The sequence below is a fragment of the Urtica dioica genome, chromosome 5 (assembly GCF_054948205.1).
Source record: "Urtica dioica subsp. dioica isolate 48M chromosome 5, U.dioica_male_clone48M_v1_H2, whole genome shotgun sequence".
NCBI classification, from domain to species: Eukaryota; Viridiplantae; Streptophyta; class Magnoliopsida; order Rosales; family Urticaceae; genus Urtica; species Urtica dioica.
Genome location: NC_142760.1, coordinates 6526095 through 6548738, shown reverse-complemented (window position 1 = coordinate 6548738; position 22644 = coordinate 6526095). Strand labels below are relative to the sequence as shown.

Sequence of the window (22644 nt, the reverse complement as noted above, 5' to 3'; positions counted from 1 at the left end):
TTGTTGTAGAAACTATGTGTGTGTCTATGACTTTGATATGTTGATTTAGGGACCATATCCAACAGTCGATACTTCAGCCGAGATTAAAAGCTTTGTTCGTATTATTTGGAATTTTTCGGATAATATGTAAAGTCATGATGTTGATGGCAGGTCAATACGCGTTTATTCACTATATTCTGATTTTATATTTTATCCTATTCTTGGGACATCTTATAAATTGTAATGATGTGGCTCACAAACTAAGCTAAGAGCCTTTAATTCTCTTTATAGGATGTTTTGTTGGACCTGTAATATACATTTGGAAAATAACCCTTATATACCATATGTTTGAATGAAATGTCGAGTTTAATATTTGATTTTCAAAAATATCGATTCATACATTTGTTTAACGAAAATGATGAAATTATATTCTAAAATGGATAACAGTGTCACAAATCTATTTTTCATTAATATTATCTCTTATATAAGAAAAATCAAATAAAATTCAAACCAGTACTCTAACTTTCAAATTCTCAATTTGAAATAAAAATAGTTTTAAATTGAAATTAAATAATAAAATTTATATCCCCTGAGAGATGACTTCCTTTCATGTTCGAATTGCAATTCTGAATCCTGAATTCTCTGTTCGAATATGTGATTTTGATGACTATCAACTGTCGATTTTTACCCATTTGTCTCTTTTTTTGTTTTTCACGATTAAGAGACTGTTGTTTATATTTTAGTTTTTAAATAATTATATATATTAAGCGAATGAATAAAGATAATTGGTGTTTACATATAAATATCATAGTCAGCGTCAATAAAAATCAATACAAATTTAATAAAAAGAATATTTATGACACTATTATCTATTTTATATTATAATTTCGTCATTTTAGTTAAACAAGTGATATGAATTTGATATTTTTGAAAGTTAAAAGTTAAATTTGATATTTCAATAAAACACAAAATATATATATGTTTCATTTTCTCTTGTGAATTTTAAACTAACAAAAAAAAATGATTGTATTTGACTTAACACATGGTGAGGAATCAAATCTAAGCAATTGGCTTTCCTCTTGCAGCTAACGAGGCAACACGTGGCCACCTAGAGGTACGTTGACCTTGTCAGAGAAATTGACTGTATTAAAATTAGTTAAATAGGAGATATTTGGATAAAGTCTTGTTATTTTAATAAATCGTAATAGAAGAATTTTGTGGGCATCTCTCTCTCTCTCTCTCTCTCTCTAGAGCACTTGCTAACTAAAAAAATAAAGAAAATTACGTGGTTAAAAAAGACTTAATTCTGGTTTTAATAAAATAATATAATTTGTATGCGTACAGAATCAATTCTTAACGATATTTGAGAATATTATCTAGAAAAATTATAAGACACTAATGATCTATTTTAAGAGGCAACATCATTTTTATGAGTTTTCTTCTTCTTACGTGAGGGTATGAGATCAATCCCCCGAAATAGCAAAATATATTAATTGTTTGAGTTTAAAGGATTTCTTTGTAATTTGTGTTTACATGTCTAATGTAACTAATTATATACTATATGTGAAAAAAAAAATATAAATGAAATAGTAAAAAAAAAGCCAACATTTGAATAATTTTTGAAAAATTGCCAATTTCTTTATGTGGCAATTCCTTGAAAAATTGCCAATTTCTTTATGTGGCAATCCCATAAAAATTCAATCCTAATTATGCCCTTGGGCATGTATTTAATATTACATTGTTTACTTTAAATTATTTTAATTTCTCTTTCAATAACTGCTTTATAATCTTCTATACTCTCTCTCTCTATTTCTCTCCATTATCGCCACATTTAGTTTTGCATATTCTTTCTCTTCATCTGTTGGATGTCTCTCAATTGTGTAACGGCAAAAAGCAACAACAACTCTCTCTCTCTCTCTCTCTCTCTCTCTCTAAGAGTGTTATGGCATCATCAACATCTATCTTATACTTTTTATTCTAATCACGTTCAATTACTAATCAGTAATAAATATTAATAGGTTTATGATTTTCAGTTTGTATTAAAAAATTGTGCATCTAATAGTCGTTGTTAATTGTTAATAGCTCTTAGGGTTTATCATTTTATGTTTGTATTCGAAATTGCATAATTAATAGTCATTAATAATCATTTATAGATTGGCGTCTTTAGCTTATTCTGCAAAAAAAAATTAATGATTTCTTCTCAATATTTTTGTTGGGTTTTTATCGACGGCGAGAAGAAATGGAGTGAGCTTTTTTAAAGAGAAATTTAATGACGATCGCATGTTTAGTGAGGTAGTTTCTCGTTTTGCGGGATTGTAATTATCACACATATTTTCTTTCTATTATTATTTATGAAAATATCCACGTTTAATAGGCAGCAATAGTTATTGGGCATTCCAGTAAAAAGCTAGAAGATAATAATTAGTGTTGGCTAATAAACTAAAATGTCCAAAACATTGACCAAATCAAAATTTTAACATTTCAATTTGACTACTTTGTTAGATCGTCCTAGTATTGAACATGTGTTTGATAAAAGAGTAATCTAGCAACGTAGCCAATTTCAAACATGGTTTTAAGGATGTAGCCAACGTTTGGTAAAATTTGTAATCTAGCCATTTACATAAATAAACGGTTAGAAAATATCGAAAATACCCTTATGTAACATAAATCATAGAAACCAAATACTAGACAACGTTTCAGCCAGCCGAAGTTTATCGTGCGTAAAATAAACGGAAATTAACAAAGCAGCGGAGATTAACAAAACATTAGAAAGAAATAAACGCTCAATAACCAACTTTGCCAAATATAGAATTTTTTTGAAATTCTAAATATATACACGTGTATTAACTTCGAAAATTCGTATTGAAAATTTGATCGGCTTGTGAATAACACCGTATTAAATACGTATTAAAGGAAAGGAAAGAAATATCAATTGATAACACCATCGACTTCTACCTGCACATATGTAAATTTACCATAATTAACATAAATTAACAAAGCAGCGGAGATTAACAAAAAAAATAGAAAGAAATAAGAAACGCTCAATAACAAACTTTGCCAAATATATAATTTTTTTTAATTCTAAATATATACACGTGTATTAACTTCGAAAATTTTGGTTGATCAAACGTGGGCTACAAGTTTTGTAAGCAAATTCTAGTAGAAGATATTATAGTAATTAACATCTTACATAATTAAGACACGTCATCATTTTTGGCTAGAGTGAAAATTTGGACGAAACGTTGGCTAGATTACAATTTCAACGTTTCAATTTCAACGTTTCAGGTGGCTTAGTTCGACTAATTTTTCTTGATAAAATCCTATTAGATTTTTGGCAATGTATAATCAAGACATTCATACACACATGAACTTGAAAACTAGATTAATTAAAAATATTGAATTAAAAAATAGTGTGTGTATGTCAATAGAAAATTGTATAAGGGGCGTGTTTGGCCCAGCTTTTTTAAGCCTGTTTTTGCTGTTAGCAAAAAAAAAAATGCAATCTTACTGTTTGGTAAAACAGTTTTTAGAAAAAATTTCAAAAACGATTTTAAAAATTGTACATGAGTCACAAAAGCTACGAATCTTAGCTTTTAGAAAAAACGTTTTTGTATTTGATATAAAATTACTTTAATATCCTCACGTGATTATCCATAACACTGTTAAATATTTATTTTATGTCTATTTTAGTCTTTTTACTATGATATATTTATTTTACCAAACGCAAAATCTGCCTTTGTTACCAGCAACAACTGTTTTATAAACAGTTTACCAAACACCTGTCAGTTTAAAAAAAAAACAGTTTTTGTAAAAGCGTTTTTTTTTTTAAAACAAAGCTATACCAAACGATGTCAAGATCACATAACCAAAAACCAAGTTATAGTATGTTAAAAATGATTAGAAATAATGAAGGTAATTGATTAAAAAATGAGTATTTCATAGCATCACCCCTCATAATCGGCTCACATTCTCAAAAAATATAAAATTTCAATAAATATTTAAAGATATCCTCGAAATCGCAACGAGCTTAACGCGTACAATTGTCGTATGATTTGACGCGTGTACATTCAACTTTAAATAAAATATTTCATATCACAAAAAATCAGACTCCAACCTCAAATAATTAATTTATCCAGAGTTTTATTAATGCACCAAGTATTTCATACTTGATGCACTATGAGACTAATTATAGGTGCATGAATCCAAAATCAACATCTTTGGGCATGAGGCCCAAGATCAACTATGAGTTAAAGCATGCTCAGAAATTAAGAACGGCCTCGCTATGAGGTCGAGCTGGCTGATCTCGTATGGGCCAACTTAGAGTAAGGCTTATCATAATCATAGTCAGTAGTCACCATCGCTCATTTATCGGTCTAGATGCTTTAAGAGGACGTCAAGACAATTTGACCACATATCCCATGAGATGAGTCATACTACTTTCGACTATAAACTAGGTTCATTTACTTGAATTAAGGACATTTTTTTTCGATCAAAGAAAACTATAAACTCGTTTTTGTTGACTTTGACCATATGACATTTTTGGTGGTCAAGCTTGATGTTTTGTATCCATTCGACAAGTTCAATAAAATTAATTATTTTATTTCCCTAGCTTTTATTATTCACCTCATTTTATTTTCAAATAAAGTTTATTTCAATTTTTATACGATAAAATATTTAGATACACATAATACAAATAAAAACAACATCCCTATTTAGTTTAAGTTCGTGATCGTTGAAGGAACATTTTCGGCTTCCACAATTATTATAATATTATTTTTCAATATTGTACATTTTTTTTAATAATTAATTGGTAAAGCACAATATTAAAAAGTAGTTTGGAAAACAAATAAATAAGGATTTATTAAAAAAAAAAAAAATTGAATAGGGTAAGAAATAGGAAAAAAGAGAGGAGAAAACAAAAAGTCATGGTTTTGCTTTATAATCTGTAGTTTGTACAAGAAAAGATATATAAAGTTATAAACTATTATTAGAGATCACAATTCACAACAATCTTGTTCGTCTCAACGCCTTGGAAGAGGCTTTAGAGACCAAAAGGCCTACGCCCAAAGAGAAGACCCAAATGGCAACATCGACGGCCCACCCAACTCCTTCGATTTCAACGCCCGAATCATATCCACCGTCCGATCCGACCACGCCACAATCATATTCCGTCTCCTCGGGAATCCGCTGAAGCCCCTCAAAACGGCGTCGTCTCGCACTCCTCTTCATCACCTGACGCACAGCCACCACGTGTCCCTCCGCGGAAACCGTAAGCTGAATCTCCGACGAACACAGAGAAGCGAATTCCATCACCCAATCGCTCTCTCCGTCCTTCGCTGGCCTTAGGATTCCTTGCAACAGTTTCTCGTCCCTCAGAAACACCTCAAACGTCGCTCCTTCGCTAATCGCCACCGATTCTCTCGACGCAAACGAAGCCTCGCCGCCGCGTCGTTGCAGCGACACGAACGCCGGAGAAGAGTCTATCTCGTTCTTCTCCTCTATCCTGACGCAGAGAGTTTGAGGCAACTGAGCTGACGTGGCGCCCAATAGCCGTACCGCGATAAAGCCCATCTGCAACTTCTTCCTTCTCTTGACGGAAATCAAACCGTGATAATCGTTGCACCGGCACATATTCTAAGTGTTGAATGAAATATGAAATATTTGAGACTAGGTTTGGTTTGTGGAATACAAGTACGAATTATTTGTGCTGTGCTTGGTTTTATATATATGTGAAAATGAGAGGGATTTAGCACACGGTTTGGGGTGGTGACGTGGACAAACGACAAGATTATAGCGAGTCAAAGAGTTTGGACTGGAGTGAGCCGGCTGTTTTTGTTTGGACAGTGTGCGCTTCCCTAGCTTGTTTTGCCGATATTGGAACACGTTTTTTGAGCCACTTTATGAAACCGTTGTGCGTCTCGATACAAAGGGATATATCTTCGTAATAAAAAGAAATATAATTCCACCAAATGGATATAGGCTGTTGGGCTTGTGAACGAGCCCATTTCTTAGCCTATAAATATGGTGGATAAATTACAAGAATACCCACTAAACACAAGGGTTGGTAATAAAGTGCCCCCTGAACACAAGGTCTGGTAATAAAATGCCCCCCGAAAGCGAAATTTTCACAAAAAAATTTCTAAACTTTATTTTTCGTAAACTGTAATCCCTTCCGTCTATTTTTTTTTCTTCAGTTAACATCCATCTTTTACTCATGTTTTTTTTCACGTGCTTCATCATCGAATTGAAATTATCAGAATACCCTTTAGGTCTTTATTATGCACATTAAATATAGGCAATGCCTCCGTGCCTCGATAGATCACATGCTTTTCTTTTCTTAGGAACACACGAAGAAGATAAGCAATAGCATAATCACACTAATTTTTTTAGCATTATTGAGCACGGTAGAGACAATGCCTCAACACTCCAATAACTCATATACCTTTCTTTTCTCATGAAAATATGAAGAACATGAGCAATACAATAAGTGTGGATCAAAGGACTTAGGATTCATCTTTTTCAATCTAAGTGCGATCACATCCTTGATCAAACCATTTAGGGTTTTTTTGTTGATCCAAAAACAAGCATTAACAAATTTATTGGATGAAAAATAAGAATAGGTTGAAAAAAGTATGATGGTTGGGTAGCTGTTGGAGAGCGGTTTGTCGATGACTTTCAATCGATGATTTGACCCCTCTCTCTCTCTCGTCATCAGGGACCTCAATCTAAAATGAAAAACTGAAACGAGAGAGAAAATGATAAAAGAGAGAATAAAATAGAAGATACATTCTTATTTGTATCACCTAATTAGTTTTTTTTTTTTTTTTTTGTGGAGAAAAAAAAAATTCTCCGGATGAGTTTATTTACTCATGTTCATTACAATAAAAAAAAAAAAAAAAGCCCTCAAGGGTCAACCCAAGGCCTCAGCCTATGGACTTAAGGCTGAAACTTCTTTATCTGGGCCAAATATTGGCCGGTCCCTGATTCAAAAAAAAAAAAAAAAACAAACAGTATGAGACTTGGAGGTAGGTGAGGTAAGTTGGGGGGTAGATGTCCATGTCAGCATAGCTGCTCTTATTTGAGAGTTGAGACTTGAGAGACGCAAACCAAACCAACTTCTTCACAAAAAATAAAAATAATAATAATAATAAAATCACCCACCAAACTCCCTATTCTTCTTCGTGGTGGTGTCTCAGTTTATTATACTACCATTCAACCAACCAACCAACCAAAACAGCTTCAACAATGGCGTCTTCTTCGCTCTCCTCAAAGCCCTTCCTCGGAGCAGAACGCCACTCCGCCTTTGGATCTCTCTCCCCCGATCTCCGTCTACTGTCTTCCTCTTCTCTTCACTTCTCCTTCTCCACCAGGACTCCTAAGAAGCTTCGTTAGTCTCTCTCTCTCTCTCACACAGTCAATTTCGTTCCTAATCTGATTGCTTTCGCTTCGTTTCGTTCCTTCTCCCCCGCGATCGATATGCTTGTTCCAATTGTATATTCATTTATTTTATTTTATTTTAAGAGTGTGTTGAGTAGGTTCGCTTGTGATTACAATCTGCAATTTTTGGTCCAGTTCTAAAACTCAATGTCACTTTGAGTTTAGTGAGGTTTATAGGACTTTTATATAATTCTGGCGCCATTGTTGCTGAAAAACAGAGGTTCAAGCAGCTGGGAGTACATTCGGAACTCATTTTCGAGTAACGACTTACGGCGAATCTCACGGCGGCGGTGTCGGTTGCGTGATCGATGGAGTGCCTCCAAGGCGTCCCCTCTCCGAAGCTGATTTGCAAGGTGACCTTGATAGAAGGTACTAATTTTTTTTTTTTTTTCTTTTAAATTTGTTTTATGATTTCATGATTTTGATGCCAAGCTAGTTCTGCGTTGAACTAAAATGCTGATATTCTAGTATTGATTTTAAGTGGCGTAATGTTCCATTGTTTATGAGCTTGTTAGCTGACTAAAAGATCATGAAACAGGAGGCCGGGACAGAGTCGAATCACTACCCCCAGGAAGGAGACAGACACGTGCAAAATTCTTTCGGGGGTTTACGATGGTTAGATGTGGATTCTTTAGCTATGAATGTCCTGGTGCTCCGTCAGCGCTCTTATTGATCAGTGCTTTATGAATTTTAGGAATGACTACTGGAGCGCCGATTCATGTGTTTGTTCCGAATACTGATCAGAGAGGACATGTAAGTGGGTACTCCTGAAGTCACTTTTCGTGTGGATAGATACGTACTATCAATTATATTCATTGCACTTGCATTTCAATTTGCAAATTTGAAATTGTTGGGTGTTAAGAGGGTATGCTCTTGTATTTTTAGGATTATACTGAGATGTCGATAGCGTATAGGCCTTCCCACGCAGATGCAACGTATGACATGAAGTACGGTATCAGATCCGTGCAGGTAATATTCTCTTCAAACGAAAAATGAGGACCTACTTTTTGGTATTTTAAAAAACAGATCTTAGCTGTTTAGAAAATAGATTTACAAGCTATTGTTTATGGGTTTGATATGCATTGTGATTTAAGGGAGGTGGTAGGTCTTCCGCTAGAGAAACCATTGGAAGAGTTGCCGCAGGAGCAGTTGCCAAGAAAATACTCAAGGATTTTTCGGGAACTGAGGTTTGTATGATGTACTTGACAAAATTATTGTTGTTTTTTCGTTTATTTGTTTGTTTGTTATACTTGAAAAATTATTGATGCTTTTTTTTTCCCCCCAAACTTGTTCAATTCTTAAATCAGGAATGCATGTTGATTTTCTTATGCTACACGTTGAGCTATTGCACTTGTGTTTTATAAAGCTGTGTTAGATGAGGAATTTTTCCGGTTTTCACATTCCCTTTGGCATAATGCAGCCAAAACGATCCGCGTAGATTTCTAAGAATATATAAAAATATCGTGCTCCTGGTTGATTTTTTAAACGTTATTGTGCTTTTGGTGACACTCATGTTTGCTGTTTCTGGTCTTCTCTTATGTTGTCAGGTTCTTGCCTATGTTTCACAAGTACATGAAATTGTGCTTCCACGAGAGTTAGTTGATCACGACACTCTGACCCTTCAACAGGTACCATTATGAATGTGTCCCAAAGTTTGTTACGTAAATCCAATTTTTGTAACTGATGACGACTTCTATTATGAGTACTAACATGTTCTAGTTCAATACTTTCAATGCCGCTTTAGATCTTTTAGAAGAGTTCTACATAGATGTTGAATAAGAGAATTGTTGCAGTGCCATAAATATTCATTCTTTCATGTATTCTGTACAAATATAACAGAATCAACTTACCCTGTAATACTTTTGTCGTTGAATTTCAAATCATTAAAAACCTAACTTTTTTTGTCTCTGTCACTTGACCAGATTGAGAGCAACATTGTCCGATGCCCCGATCCTGAGTATGCCGAAAAGATGATCGCTGCCATTGACAAAATTCGCGTGAGAGGTGATTCTATTGGCGGTGTTCTCACTTGCATTGTGAGGAATTGTCCACGTGTACGCTTTCTTCGCCTTTCTCTTCTGCCCCTATGTGGGCTTCTTTTGGCTTAGCGAATTGAAGCTCTAGTTGACCTTGGAATGATGGGTTTTTTCTTTTCGTTTTCTGTGACAATAGGGGCTTGGCTCGCCAGTTTTCGATAAACTCGAAGCTGAATTAGCTAAAGCTTGTATGTCTTTGCCTGCAACAAAGGGCTTTGAGTTTGGTAGTGGATTTGCAGGTAAAAGTTTGAACATCATAACTAATATATTGTTATTGTTTCATTCTTATCGACCCGCTTTCTTTATATCAATTCACAACAGGGACGTTTTTGACTGGAAGTGAACATAATGACGAATTCTACGTTGATAAAGATGGTAGAATCAGGACGAGGTCAAATCGATCTGGTGGCGTCCAGGTACTTTCTTCACTTCACTACAACTATTTTTGAGGCATTAGGTACATAGAAATTCGTCGTATTTTAAGCTTTGCTGAGAATTTATCCCTAAAACATAGGGTGGAGTGTCCAACGGGGAAATCATAAACATGAGGGTTGCTTTCAAACCAACAGCTACAATTGGTGTAAGTCCTATAACCACTTCTCTGTCCTTGCGTCAATATATATTGATTTATTTATACACACTTGCTCATCTTCTTTGGCACAATGCTTTTATTAAACACTAAGATCCTTTTATTAAAAAAATTAATAATAAGAAAAAACTTGCTGCAAATGTTTTCATTCAACATTTGATTATTGTTTACGTTCTTTTTTCGTACTCATGAGTACCGTCCAGCTATCTTTTGGTGTGTCAAACTAATCGCTATTTTTTAATCATCAAACCTTACTAATTGATCAATTCCATATAGGCAAGCTCAAATTAAAAAAAAAAAAAAAAAAAAAATCTGTTAGTGGCCAGATGCTATATGTTTTCTAATCTTTGATGGACCTTTCGTTTACGCCTTTGCAGAAGAAGCAACTAACAGTGACCAGAGAAAAACAAGAGACCGAACTGATCACCCGTGGCCGCCACGATCCGTGTGTTGTCCCTAGAGGTATATAAACACTTTACTACTTTCTCTTTGGATCAATATTGGTTCCCAATATTGGTTCCTCTAGTTTAGCGAAAGCAAGTGTTTGTTGTTCTCAATTAAACATATTGACATAAAGAAATAACATAAAAATAACAACCCAAATGACTGAAAGTAAGACTGAAAATAATAACTCATTACCGTCAACAAGTTTTACAAGAGGCGGTGCAGCCATAAAGACCAGTGCATTGCAGCCATAAAAGATCATCCTTCTCGCTTTCTAATACGTTTCTTTTTCTTTTCCCCAATTTTTATATTATATCTTAATCTTGACTTCTCGGTGAGTGTTTGTGGATAATAACTCTGGAAACTGTGCTTGGTGCAGCGGTGCCAATGGTAGAGGCTATGGTGGCTCTGGTTCTTATGGACCAATTAATGGCACAACACGCACAATGTAACCTGTTCCCTATCAACCAAGATTTACAAGAACCCCTCGGGTCGCCAAAGCTATTGGAAGACGATGAAGAAGTTTTTGTTGCCAATGAACAGTAAGAAGTTTTACGTGTTCAAGTGTTGTTAACTCATGCAAGATTTGTATTTTTCAGTTTTGGTTTCCTGTTGGCCTTGCGAGACTGTTAATTATTTTCTTTAAGATCTCTAGTGTTTACTGTTTGTACAACTATATTTTTTGTATCTCAATCAATAAATTCAAGTGTTGCAATTTCAATCCTGTTTGGTATCTGTTACAACCCCGGGATCGTGATCTCGTGATTCGGCCTGTGTAAGCCGAATTCGTGTGTGTAGCCGTGTTTGATAGTCGATCAGCCTCTCCAATTTAGAGACTAACACTAAATTAGATTTGTGCTGAATGATAATATTCATTGAAAAGAAAAGACCTATTTATAGGTAGGTCTGAGATTACATCTAGGTTTAAATAACTGGGCCTGGGCCTTAGAAACATAAAGACTAACTTACCTTAATAGACTTAATTATATAAATAGACATAAAAACGAAATTAAATAAAGCAGTAAATAAAACTCTCTGAAACAGTAAGTAAAAAGACGTTGCTAGTCCCCTAAGGCTTGCATGTTCGGATGCTTTCGATGGTAAGTTTTACCGAGGAAAGCATCTGTAACATTACTCCCCTCCTCCTCTGCGAGCTTGTCCTCAAGCTCGAACTCTGGGTAAGCCTCCTTGATGGTGTTGAAATCTTCCCACGTGGCGTTTTCGGCAGCTTCGGCGTTCCACTGGATCAAAAGCTCGCGCCGTCCACGATTCCACCGAGATCTGATGATGGAGTGCGGAGTGAGCAATGTTCGTCCGTCATGGATCGGGGGAAGCTCGGTGATCTGCTCCGAAGGAGTTCCTTGGTGTGGCTTCAGTAGAGACACATGAAATACGTCGTGTATTCGGCTCTCCTCTGGTAACTGAAGACGATACGCCACCTCGCCTATACGCGCGAGCACCTGGAATGGCCCATAGAACTTTGGCGAGAGCTTGGTCAATGCTTTCCGAGCGACCGTCAACTGTCGATAGGGATGTAGCTTCAGCCAAACCCAATCGCCCACTTGGAAGTTGAGTTGTCGGTGATGCCCATCATAGATCGACTTCATGCGTTGTTGGGCTTGTAACAATCTGTCTCGTGCTTCGTTGAGGAATGACGTGCGTTCCTCCAATGCATCCTCGACCGCCGCAACACTCGACCTTCCAGCTACATAATCAAGTAACCGCGGCGGTTCTCGGCCGTACACCAATTGAAATGGTGTGGCTTTCAAGGCAGTATGGTACGAGGTGTTGTAGCAGTATTCAACCCACGGTAGGAGTTGCAGCCAGCGGCGCGGTGTGTCTCCCGTCAAGCACCGCAAATACATCTCTAATGTGCGGTTAACCACCTCTGTTTGACCGTCTGACTGAGGGTGATACGCTGACGAAAAGGCCAAGTCCGTACCTGAGTGACGAAAAAGCTCACGCCAAAACTGGCTCTGGAAGACCTTATCGCGGTCCGAGACGATAGATCTAGGCAGCCCATGGAGTCGGAATACCTCCGAAAAGAACACCTTAGCCACCGAAGAAGCAGTGTAGGGGTGGCCGAGAGGAATAAAATGACCATACTTCGAGAAGCGATCTACCACGACGAGGATGACTGTTTTGCCCGACACCTTAGGTAAAGCCTCCACGAAGTCCATCGATATGTCAGACCAAATTGAGGATGGGACCGGAAGTGGCTGAAGAAGCCCCGCTGGTGGTAAAGTCTCCCACTTGTTACGCTGACAAACCTGGCAATTGCGTATGAACTCTCGAACTGTCTTCTTCCAACCACTCCAGTAAAAATCTCATCGAATACGCTCTACCGTCTTTTGTATTAACTCATGAGCCGAGTCGTGGAAGTCGGAGACAATACGATGCACGAGGGGAGACGTAGGCAGAAGGTACGCACGGTTGCTGAACATGATGAGACCGTCGCGTACCGCCCAATCGCTATCTTCTTCGCCGCGAGAAATGCGATCGCGCAGTGTACCTAAAGTGGGGTCCGTTTCGATTTCACGACGAAGCTCCTCAAAAAGTTCTGGGCGAGCTCGTGACAGTGCGGATAGTGAGCATTCACCGTCGGCCTCTTCCTCGCGTCGGGACAAGGCGTCGGCAGCTCGGTTTAGGATGCATGCGCGATATTCTACGCCAAAATCAAACCCAAGCAGCTTGCTGATCCAATGTTGCTGCGGTGAAGTCGTCAACCGCTGCTCCAAAAGGAACTTCAAACTGAAGTGGTCCGTTCGGATAAGGAAGCGGCGGCCCCATAAGTAGGGCCGCCAATGACAAACAGCCTTGGCTAGGCCGATCAGCTCGCGCTCATATGCCGCAAGCTTGTGGTGACGGTCGGCGAGCTTGCGACTGAAGAAGGCGATGAGGTGGCCTTGTTGCTGTAGGACAGCCCCGATGCCGCTGCTAGAAGCGTCACACTCCACGACAAAATCAATTGTAAAGTCTGGGAGTGCAAGGACGGGGGACTCAGAGAGGACAGTCTTCAAAGTAGTGAAAGCTTCGTCGGCTTTTGTGTCCCAATCAAAGCTGTTTCGGCGCAAAAGGCTCGTCAGTGGAGCTGAGATGACCCCATAGTCACGGATAAACTTACGGTAGTACCCCGAGAGTCCGAGAAATCCGCGTAGGGCGCGAGTGGTACATGGTGTTGGCCAATCTGTAATAGCCGAGATCTTACGTTGGTCAACGGAGACTCCTTCGCGGTGGATGACATGCCCCAAGTAGGCCACCTCGTGGCCTCCGAAAGAACATTTGGAGCGCTTGAGGTATAATCGGTTGAGGCGAAGGAGAGCCAGGACCTCGCGCACATGGTACAAATGGTCGTCCCATGAACGACTGTATATTAGTATGTCATCGAAGAATACTAGCACGTACCGTCGGAGATGCTCGCGGAAGATCTCGTTCATGAGGCTCTGAAAGGTAGATGGCGCATTTGACAACCCAAAGGGCATGACGAGGAATTCATAGTGCCCATGATGAGTACGGAAGGCCATTTTCTCGATGTCGGTCGAGTCCATTCGTACCTGATGATAGCCTGATGTCAAGTCAAGCTTGGTGAAGAAGGCAGCGCCATGTAACTCATCGAGAAGCTCGTCAACCACCGGAATTGGAAACTTGTCTTTGATGGTCTTTGAGTTGATTTCGCGATAGTCCACACAAAATCGCCAAGAGCCATCCGTCTTCTTCACTAAAAGGACGGGCGAAGAAAACGGAGAGTGACTAACGCGAATGATCCCGTTGCGGAGCATCTCGGTGCATTGTCGCTCGATTTCATCCTTTTGCAAGTGTGGATAGCGGTAAGGGCGCACGACGACTGGTTCTGATCCTGTCAACAAATGGATGCGATGGTCACACGGTCGGGTCGGTGGGAGACCCGTGGGTGTCGCAAAGATGTCCGGAAATTCTTCGAGAAGTGTGTGCATAGACGATTCTGGATCGCCTTGTCCCTGTAGAGCAGCCATCTGGACCGATGGTTTTGGAACCTCCACTTTCCATACTACAGGTTCTCCGTTCAAAGAGAACTCCACTTCTCGGGCGATGAAGTCCCACATGATGCGGCCCATTCCGTTCATCCAACGAATCCCAAGCACCGCGTCGAACCCCTTCAACGGAATGGAATAAAAATCTGCACCAAAAGTGTGCCCTTGGACCGACATAACTAGGTTGCGACACACGCCGCTGCTGCTCAACATGCCCCCATCAGGTAAGGCAACACACAGCCCCGGTCGAAAAGTGACAGGAATGCTCAGGCGAGTTGCGACGCTACTTTGAATGAAGTTATGGGTACTACCGGTGTCGAGTAGCACCCATATAATACTTCCTGCCACTTCCGCTTGGACTTGGAATGTGCTTGCCGTGCGCTCGCCTTTAATGGCATTCAACGATATCTCGGGTATCTCGTCCAGGTCGTCGACCTCGTCTTCTTCGCATAAGACGATGTGGAAAAGCCGCTTGCAGCGATGCCCTACAGAAAAAGCCTCGTCACAATTAAAGCATAACCCCTTCGCTCGTCTCTCAGCCATCTCTTGACTTGTGAGTTTCTTCCACGACGACTTTGGGTTGTCGCCCGTCGGTCGCGGCCCTCCGGCTCCCCCTTTGTGGACCGTTGCCCGCCGGAGGACCTGATTGTCGAGCTGCTTGGAGTGGCAGCCCCCCAAACGTGCGGGTTCGACGGTCATCCGGAAAGACCAGCTCATATTGACGGGCTAAATTCATGGCGTGGCAAAGATCGATAGGTCGTTGTACCTCCACATGTCGGCGGATATTGTCGGATAGCCCGGCGCAGAAGTGCCACACTTTGGCTTCGACCGGTACGGCCGTTGTTCGACCCAACAGGAGTTCAAATTGGTCACAGTAGTCCTCCACCGACCCGAGGTGTCGCAAATGAGTCAATTCGCCCAAGGGATTCGTGCTCATCGGGGGTCCGAATCGAACGTTGACCCGTTTAGCAAACTCATTCCAGCGTAGTTGGGTTACCTTTCGTCGAAGGGTATGGAACCATAGTTGTGCTCGTCCCGTCAAACTAAAAGTGGCTTGGCGCACCTTCGCGTCCTCCGGGGTCATTTGATCCTCGAAGAAATCCTCGCATTGTCGCAGCCACACAATCGGATCCCATTTTCCGTCGTAGGATGGGAAATCCATCTTCCGAAATCGGGGAACTGAGCCTCCGCCTGCTCTCTGCCCACCGTCCCCTGGATTGCTCCATGACCAGTCTTCTCGCCGATCGCCTCGGTAGTCATCTGCACCACGCCCGGGATGGACTTGACCGGTTTCGCCACCGTGTTACGGACGGTAGGCAGAACTTTCACCCCCGCCCGATACCCCACGGCCTTGAAATCCGAATCCAAGGTTCACAATCCCGTTGCCTCGCCCTGCAAGTCCGTCCCCATGTCCGCTCAGTTCCGGGCCACCGATGCCTCCATGATTGCGACTATGATGGTCGCTGTTCCGAACATCCCCGCTTTCACGCAGCGTGCCTCCTTTACCAAGAGCCCCTCCACGCCCCGAGCCTCCGCCTCCCCAATGGTTGCTGCCACGACCAGTCCCTTCTCCTCCTGGGAGTTCGCCTCGCCCACGGTCGACTCCGGGTGCTCGCGGCTCACATTCAGGATCACTAAACCGTTCGATGTTGACGTAATCCTTTTCCGCCGCGCTTGCGGCCCTCGAAGGGCTCCTCGCCCTCGTCAATTCTTCCAGCCGCTGGTCCATGGCCGTTTGTCGCGCCTCGAAATCCGCGAATCGGATGTCGAGCTTTGCTGTCTGAGTTGCCAGCAGCTCCTTGATCTCAGCCAGAGCGTCTTTCGACTGGTTCTCCATCACGAGCGGCTCTGATACCAAATTGTTACAACCCCGGGATCGTGATCTCGTGATTCGGCCAGTGTAAGCCGAATTCGTGTGTGTAGCCGTGTTTGATAGTCGATCAGCCTCTCCAATTTAGAGACTAACACTAAATTAGATTTGTGCTGAATGATAATATTCATTGAAAAGAAAAGACCTATTTATAGGTAGGTCTGAGATTACATCTAGGTTTTAAATAACTGGGCCCGGGCCTTAGAAACATAAAGACTAACTTACCTTAATAGACTTAATTATATAAATAGACATAAAAACGAAATTAAATAAAGCAGTAAATAAAACTCTCTGAAACAGTAAGTAAAAAGACGTTGCTAGTCCCCTAAGGCTTGCATGTTCGGATGCTTTCGATGGTAAGTTTTACCGAGGAAAGCATCTGTAACAGTATCTTACGTGAAACGCAACATATTTTTTTTCAATTTAAGTCTGGTTACCCACAAAATATAGATTATTTTTTCAGTTTAGTAATTTCTATAGGATCAAAATTATCATATTGACGTATCTTGTTTCCATTGTGTGGTTCACTTTTCATTTTAATGTGATAATATAAAGTTCTGAGTTTATAAGTATACTATTTATTTTTATTTTTATTAAATTTGGTTGGACTTTAGCTATAGCCTAACTTTTAAGTTCTTCATGTAACTCATAGTAGGGGAGAAAATGTGTGATGGATTGAGTACGTGCTAACAAAAAGATAATGCAGATACTGATTGTGATGTGTTTGAGAGTTCGAGTTTAAAAGTATATTAATTTTTTTTTTTTTTTAATAAACGTAAATTTGGTTACTTTGTTGAAAAGTTGAAACTTTGATTATTTTGTTAATTAATAAGTTTCAAATGGTTTTTTTTTTAATATTGGCTATTTTTTTTTTAAATTATTAACCGTTTGGACGTTCAACTGCTAGGTGAAACAATTAGCTTAGCAACTAACTACTTAGACATCTCCAAACAAATAGTGTGTTATCTCCAATCCAAATAGAGTTTTCTAGGATTTTATTTTTATGTTTATATCATGTAATTAATATTAATTTATTTTAAAGTTTGTTAGTAATGAAGATTTATATTTTTAATTTATTTTGTGTATAATATTAAAATAAAATTACACCTTAAATTCTAATTAGAATGATAATTTTGTTATAAGGATAAAATATATGAATTATAGTAATTTTGGGGTTGTTTTGATGTTAATGAAAGTAATTTAATATTATTATAAATCCATATATATATTTTTTATCGGAATTATAAATCTATATATTATATAGTTGACGAATAGTGGAACTCTATATTTGGAGTTCCACTGTTTACAAACTCTATAATCAAGTAGAAAATATAGTTGGATTAGAGACAACTTAACTCTGTTTTGTCCAATCTCATTCTATTATAGTGTGAGTTGAAGATGGTCTTATGCAAGATGAATAAAACAAGCAATAAACAAATAGCAACAAACAATAAGAGTTATGGAGAAATGGTAAATTAGTTCAATGACAAAACACCAAATCTAGAGCGTGGTGTAAGCCCGGTGGTTAGAAAAATACACTTATATAATCAGAGATACATAGACTTAGGTTTGCTGATTCTCTCTCGAATTGCTGTCTCCTCCAATTCTCTGATAAACTGCAATCTAAGCTCCACTTAGATCAGAGATCCCTCTCTTTCCAACCTCTCATTCACATCGTCTCAACAAGAATACACAAACACACGTTACTAAACAATTCGGAACAAATAAAATACGTCGGTTGAAAGTAATTCCTTTGAATCGTTGTCAATGTAGATCTCTATAGTAGAAATACGATCCAAAAAATAAGTCGGTTGTGTTACTAAAAAAATTGCTAACCTTAACAAAAACCCTACGCCATTTATATTTAGGTCAAATAAAAAATCTTCTGCGAATCAGTTCGACCAAAAAACCAAATCAGTATCAATGGATAAAACCGTTACGCATGAATAAATCCCAAAATAATAGATAGACATGAAAATAAATACCCAAAAAGTGGTTATCTATATTTATGTATATCTTAATAAATATAATATTAAGTTACAAATAAAATTATTAATATCTGATATATTATATACATATGATTATCATATTCTAAAATTAAATGATCAAATCACATATGAAATGATTTTTATTTTAAGCTTGACGAGAAGTTATGATATTGTTAATTAATTTGATGATCTATTTAAGATTTTATAATAATTAATATTTATTCACCATCACTAATTTTTTTTTAGTGTTGAATATTGATACAAGGAAAACGAAACAAAAAAAGAAAAGAGAAAAAAAAAAAAGAATTCCTTCAAGGCTTATAATAAATAGTGGGATTACCGATTATGTACTCTTAACATTTTGTCTTAAGAAAATGGTGGTACCCATAGATATTAGTGACATAATTAATTATGGAGGATAAAATTTGGTATAATAGTTGTTGTCGGTGATTTTCGTAAATTGTTAAATTATTCGTGACTTACAAGGAATGTCACGTCAAAGCTCAAATAAAGACCACACAAAATGGGCCCGAGGCGAGCCCACACTCGTTCGCTTTGCAGCCACGCACGACGTAGGCTGCGCGTCCTGCGCCACACACCTCGTACGCCGCACGGACATGCGCAGGGAGCACGCTCCTAGAAGCCCCTTGCGCGCAGGACTTAAAAAAGGAGGCGTTGCGCCTAACAAGTGGCGCGGCGCGCTATAGCGCCAATCAACAGGCTCGCCGTGGGCCACGAATGGCGTGGCGCGCCATAGCGCAGAAGGCACGCGCGGGCTGCTCCCCGTACCCCGCGCTCAATTCTACTGCGCGCTCCTGGAAGTGTGTCCAGAAGCCCTCCTAGGCCTCCACATCAACTATAAATATCCCTCCCTTAGAGAAGGTCAAAGACACATTCATTTTTCCTCAAGATTACTCGCTATTAGAGTTCTGAAACGCTGCCAGAGACTTTCTACACACAGTTTCTCTAGCCCAGCATTTAATCTCCCGCATATAGCTGTAAGAGAAAACACACATTCTCTCTCGGATTACTCGATTCTAGAGTCTGAAACATTTCCGAGAACTTCTCCACCTTCTGTTTCCTCTGTCGAGCACACCTTTCAGGCTCCGCGCCTCACATAGCAATTATACACGCATTGGACTACGTCATGACTTGATCCTGTAACTCGGGTACGTAGGCAGCTCACAAGAAGCACAATCACTCCCCCTCCCCCTTATTCACCATATTCTCTCCTCACTGAACGTCTCCTGATTAGATGAACGACAAGTCGAGACTTTCGAGTTCCCACACTTTCTCGGACGCGATCACTTGTTCCGGCCTTGGGTCGAACCGCCCAAAGCTTTCCACGTTTCCGATTTTCTTCAACAACAATAGTAAATAGAAAACGTTGGACAATCATTGAAAAAAAATGTTATTGTTATACTTAAAGAAATGTTAGACAAGAGAATTATTCTCTTGATTCTTGACACAGTTACAAGTCCCACATGGACAAAGGATTTGTGAATATGGAAAAAATAGTAGTATCTAGTAAGGTTTAAATGCCGGCAAAAATCGGCGACTTTCGCCGGCGTAGCAAAAATAGCCAACGAAGACGTAGTTTGTCGTTTCGTCATTAGACATCGTTAGAAAGTTGGCAAAACGATATGTCATTCGGATGAAAAAACGACCTAAAGTTTTCGCGATGTTAGAAGCTAAAGATTGAAGTAAAATAATGAGTTGATGATATGCGACGCTTCTTCATTGTCACTATAAACCCGACAATTCTCGACGATTCGCGAAACTTTCAACCGTCAAAACGTTGCACTCTTCTCAGTAACCGGCAAGATTCTTAGTGAGTTTGGATATATTTTTGTTGTTGTTGCCTGGTTTTGTATAAACGCAGCCATAGCCGTCGCCAAATAAGAAAGAAACGCAGAAGATTAAAAAAAAAAAAAAATGTGTTTAAACTTTAAAATGCCCTAATGGGCTTGTGCTTTTCAAATTAGAGCGGCGAAGGGTTAATAAACTTATATTATTAATAATGCGTATACACGTAGACAATCTTATTGTGGAAGTCACGTAAATATGAGATTTACCTTAACATAAATAACAAATACAATTTTTTTTTCTTTTTTTTTTTTTTTAGAGAAACACATACATATTCACAGGATATAAGAGATGGTAATGAAAATATACATATATCAGCATATATCTCATATATCTTGGTCATTTAACTATCAAATAATAAAGTTTTAACTTGATAAATACTAATTGTATTATGAGAATTATTATTTCAATCGTATAAAAAACTAAAATATAAATATTAATGTGATAAATTTGATTAAAGTATTAAAAAAATTTAGTTTATCTTGTTGTTGTTGTTGTTGTTATTATTATTATTATTATTATTATTATTATTATTATTATTATTATTATTAATTATAGTAGAAATATATTTATACACATGTATTTATATATATGCATATTATGATATATCTGGTAAGACATATTTTGAGATATATGTCTAAGTTTATAAATTGTAAAATATATGTATATATATACGTATCTATTTTTAATATATTTTGTAACATTATATCCGTTCGGTTTTCCATGGAAAATGACATTTGAAAACTGCATATTAGTTGCTTTTTTCACATTTTTTCCGTTCGATTTTCCATCGGTATGTCAATTTTTTTTGTAAATCAAGAAGCTTGAAACAGCGTTGAAAACGTCATTTTGAACCTTGGTATATACAAATATAACTACCAACTCAAACTCCTACTCACTACCACTACAACAAATACGACATTTATCGACGATTTTTATCGTCGCTAAAAACCCCGTAATCGTCGCTAAATCTCTTTAGCGACGATTTTAGCGACGATAAAAATCGTCGCTAAATGTGCGTGCCTAAATATATTTAGCGACGATTTTGTCGTCGCTAAATATTTACCGACGATATTAGCGACGATAATCGCGTCCCTAAATGTCGTGACGACAAGTTTTTTTCCATTTTGAAACAGGAAATTAGCGACGACTTTGTCGTCGCTAATTCACGCGCGAAAATTTCCCGCGTGAAGTAGCGACGATAAAGTCGTCGCTAAATACTTCTGTGTAATAATATTTAGCGACGACTTTGTCGTCGCTAATTATTATTATTATTATTATTTTTTTATTTTTTCGTCGTTAATTATTTATTTTTTATGATTTTTTATTTATGAAATTCTAAAATGAAAAATCAAATAAAAACTAAATTATATTATCCAAATCAAGAAATATAATATAATTTAAAATCCGGTTACGTACGTTTTCGGTTATCGAGAAATATGTAAATAATAATCTACTATACACAAAATATCTAATAAAACACTAGTCGCGACGTTTGCTTTGTCGTCCCGCCGCTCGTTTTCCCCGCCTCCGCTGCCTCCAACTCCTGTAGCCGCAGCCATCTGAAATTCAAAACAAAATTTATTTAGTTAGACATTCGTTCGTAATGATTTGAATCAGTTAATTTAGTAAGTAAATTAATGAAAAACTTTATATACTATCAATCATCGTCGTCTGACAAATCATCTTCTTCCATCAATTCTTCGTCCTCAGTTTCTTCGTCATCGATAAACTCTTCTTCTTCAATATTTTCCAACAAGTTCATTGCGTCGTTGCTCACGGGCTCTGGTATTGCAGACTGATGACGCGTCGACAGTGAATCTAAATCTGACGGTTCTACTGACAACTGAACTGAAGACGAAGATTGACCAAGAATGAGGTCAATATCAGGAAGATCCCACACATTTCGATGATTACACTCTTCGACGATTCGCCAATCAGGACCATTGAAATTATCTTCCAAGTAGAAAACTTGTTTCGCTTGAGTTGCCAAAATAAATGGCTCGTCTTTGTACCATTCTTTTGCCACATACACGCTTGTCAAGTTATTGTCGTTGCGTGTCCTTTTCCTCGGATCTTGGTCACCGAACCAACGACATTGAAATAAGACGACACGACAATTGTTCTGATACGTCAAGACAATGACGTTTTCTACCATAGAAGTCGTGACCTCCTTCACTTGGTACACATACCCCGCTATTCTGAGTCGTTCTTCTGCTATCACGTTGACGGGAGATAAATTTAACTCCGTTCACTACACAACACAGATACGTTTGTGGTGCGAAATGTGGTCCCAATGCTAATGCATATAATTCGGGGGATACAGATACGTCTTGGCTCATGCGAAATACCTACATACAACCATTAATTAACGAGTCGGTTAGTGTCGAAGCGAGTTTAATCATATTTTTTTAGTTAATTAGTC

General features: G+C 38.4%; 2 protein-coding genes across 2 annotated transcripts; one reads left to right on the top strand and one right to left on the bottom strand.

The window, feature by feature from the left end:
- Positions 1-4888: 4888 nt before the first annotated feature.
- Positions 4889-5688, bottom strand: LOC149395024 (NADP-specific glutamate dehydrogenase). The gene has a single exon (XM_089615431.1). It carries the CDS (start codon positions 5608-5610, stop codon positions 4981-4983), a length of 630 nt encoding a protein of 209 aa, XP_089471557.1. The 5' UTR covers positions 5611-5688; the 3' UTR covers positions 4889-4980.
- A 1412-nt stretch (positions 5689-7100) lies between these two features.
- On the top strand, positions 7101-11206 carry EMB1144 (chorismate synthase, putative / 5-enolpyruvylshikimate-3-phosphate phospholyase). The gene is made up of 13 exons (XM_089615165.1): positions 7101-7366; positions 7635-7785; positions 7955-8031; positions 8111-8169; positions 8302-8385; positions 8511-8603; positions 8964-9044; positions 9339-9470; positions 9589-9691; positions 9774-9868; positions 9967-10032; positions 10419-10503; positions 10865-11206. Exons 1-13 carry the CDS (start codon positions 7225-7227, stop codon positions 11029-11031), a joined length of 1335 nt encoding a protein of 444 aa, XP_089471291.1. The 5' UTR covers positions 7101-7224; the 3' UTR covers positions 11032-11206.
- Positions 11207-22644: the final 11438 nt, after the last annotated feature.

Excerpts from the sequence above, each read along its gene's own strand:
- EMB1144 (XM_089615165.1), top strand. The coding sequence starts at position 7,225 with ATGGCGTCTTCTTCGCTCTCCTCAAAGCCCTTCCTCGGAGCAGAACGC. Across the intron at positions 7,367-7,634 it reads CAGGACTCCTAAGAAGCTTC|AGGTTCAAGCAGCTGGGAGT; the intron begins GTTAGTCTCTCT and ends GCTGAAAAACAG. Across the intron at positions 8,386-8,510 it reads ACGGTATCAGATCCGTGCAG|GGAGGTGGTAGGTCTTCCGC; the intron begins GTAATATTCTCT and ends TTGTGATTTAAG.
- LOC149395024 (XM_089615431.1), bottom strand. The coding sequence starts at position 5,610 with ATGTGCCGGTGCAACGATTATCACGGTTTGATTTCCGTCAAGAGAAGG.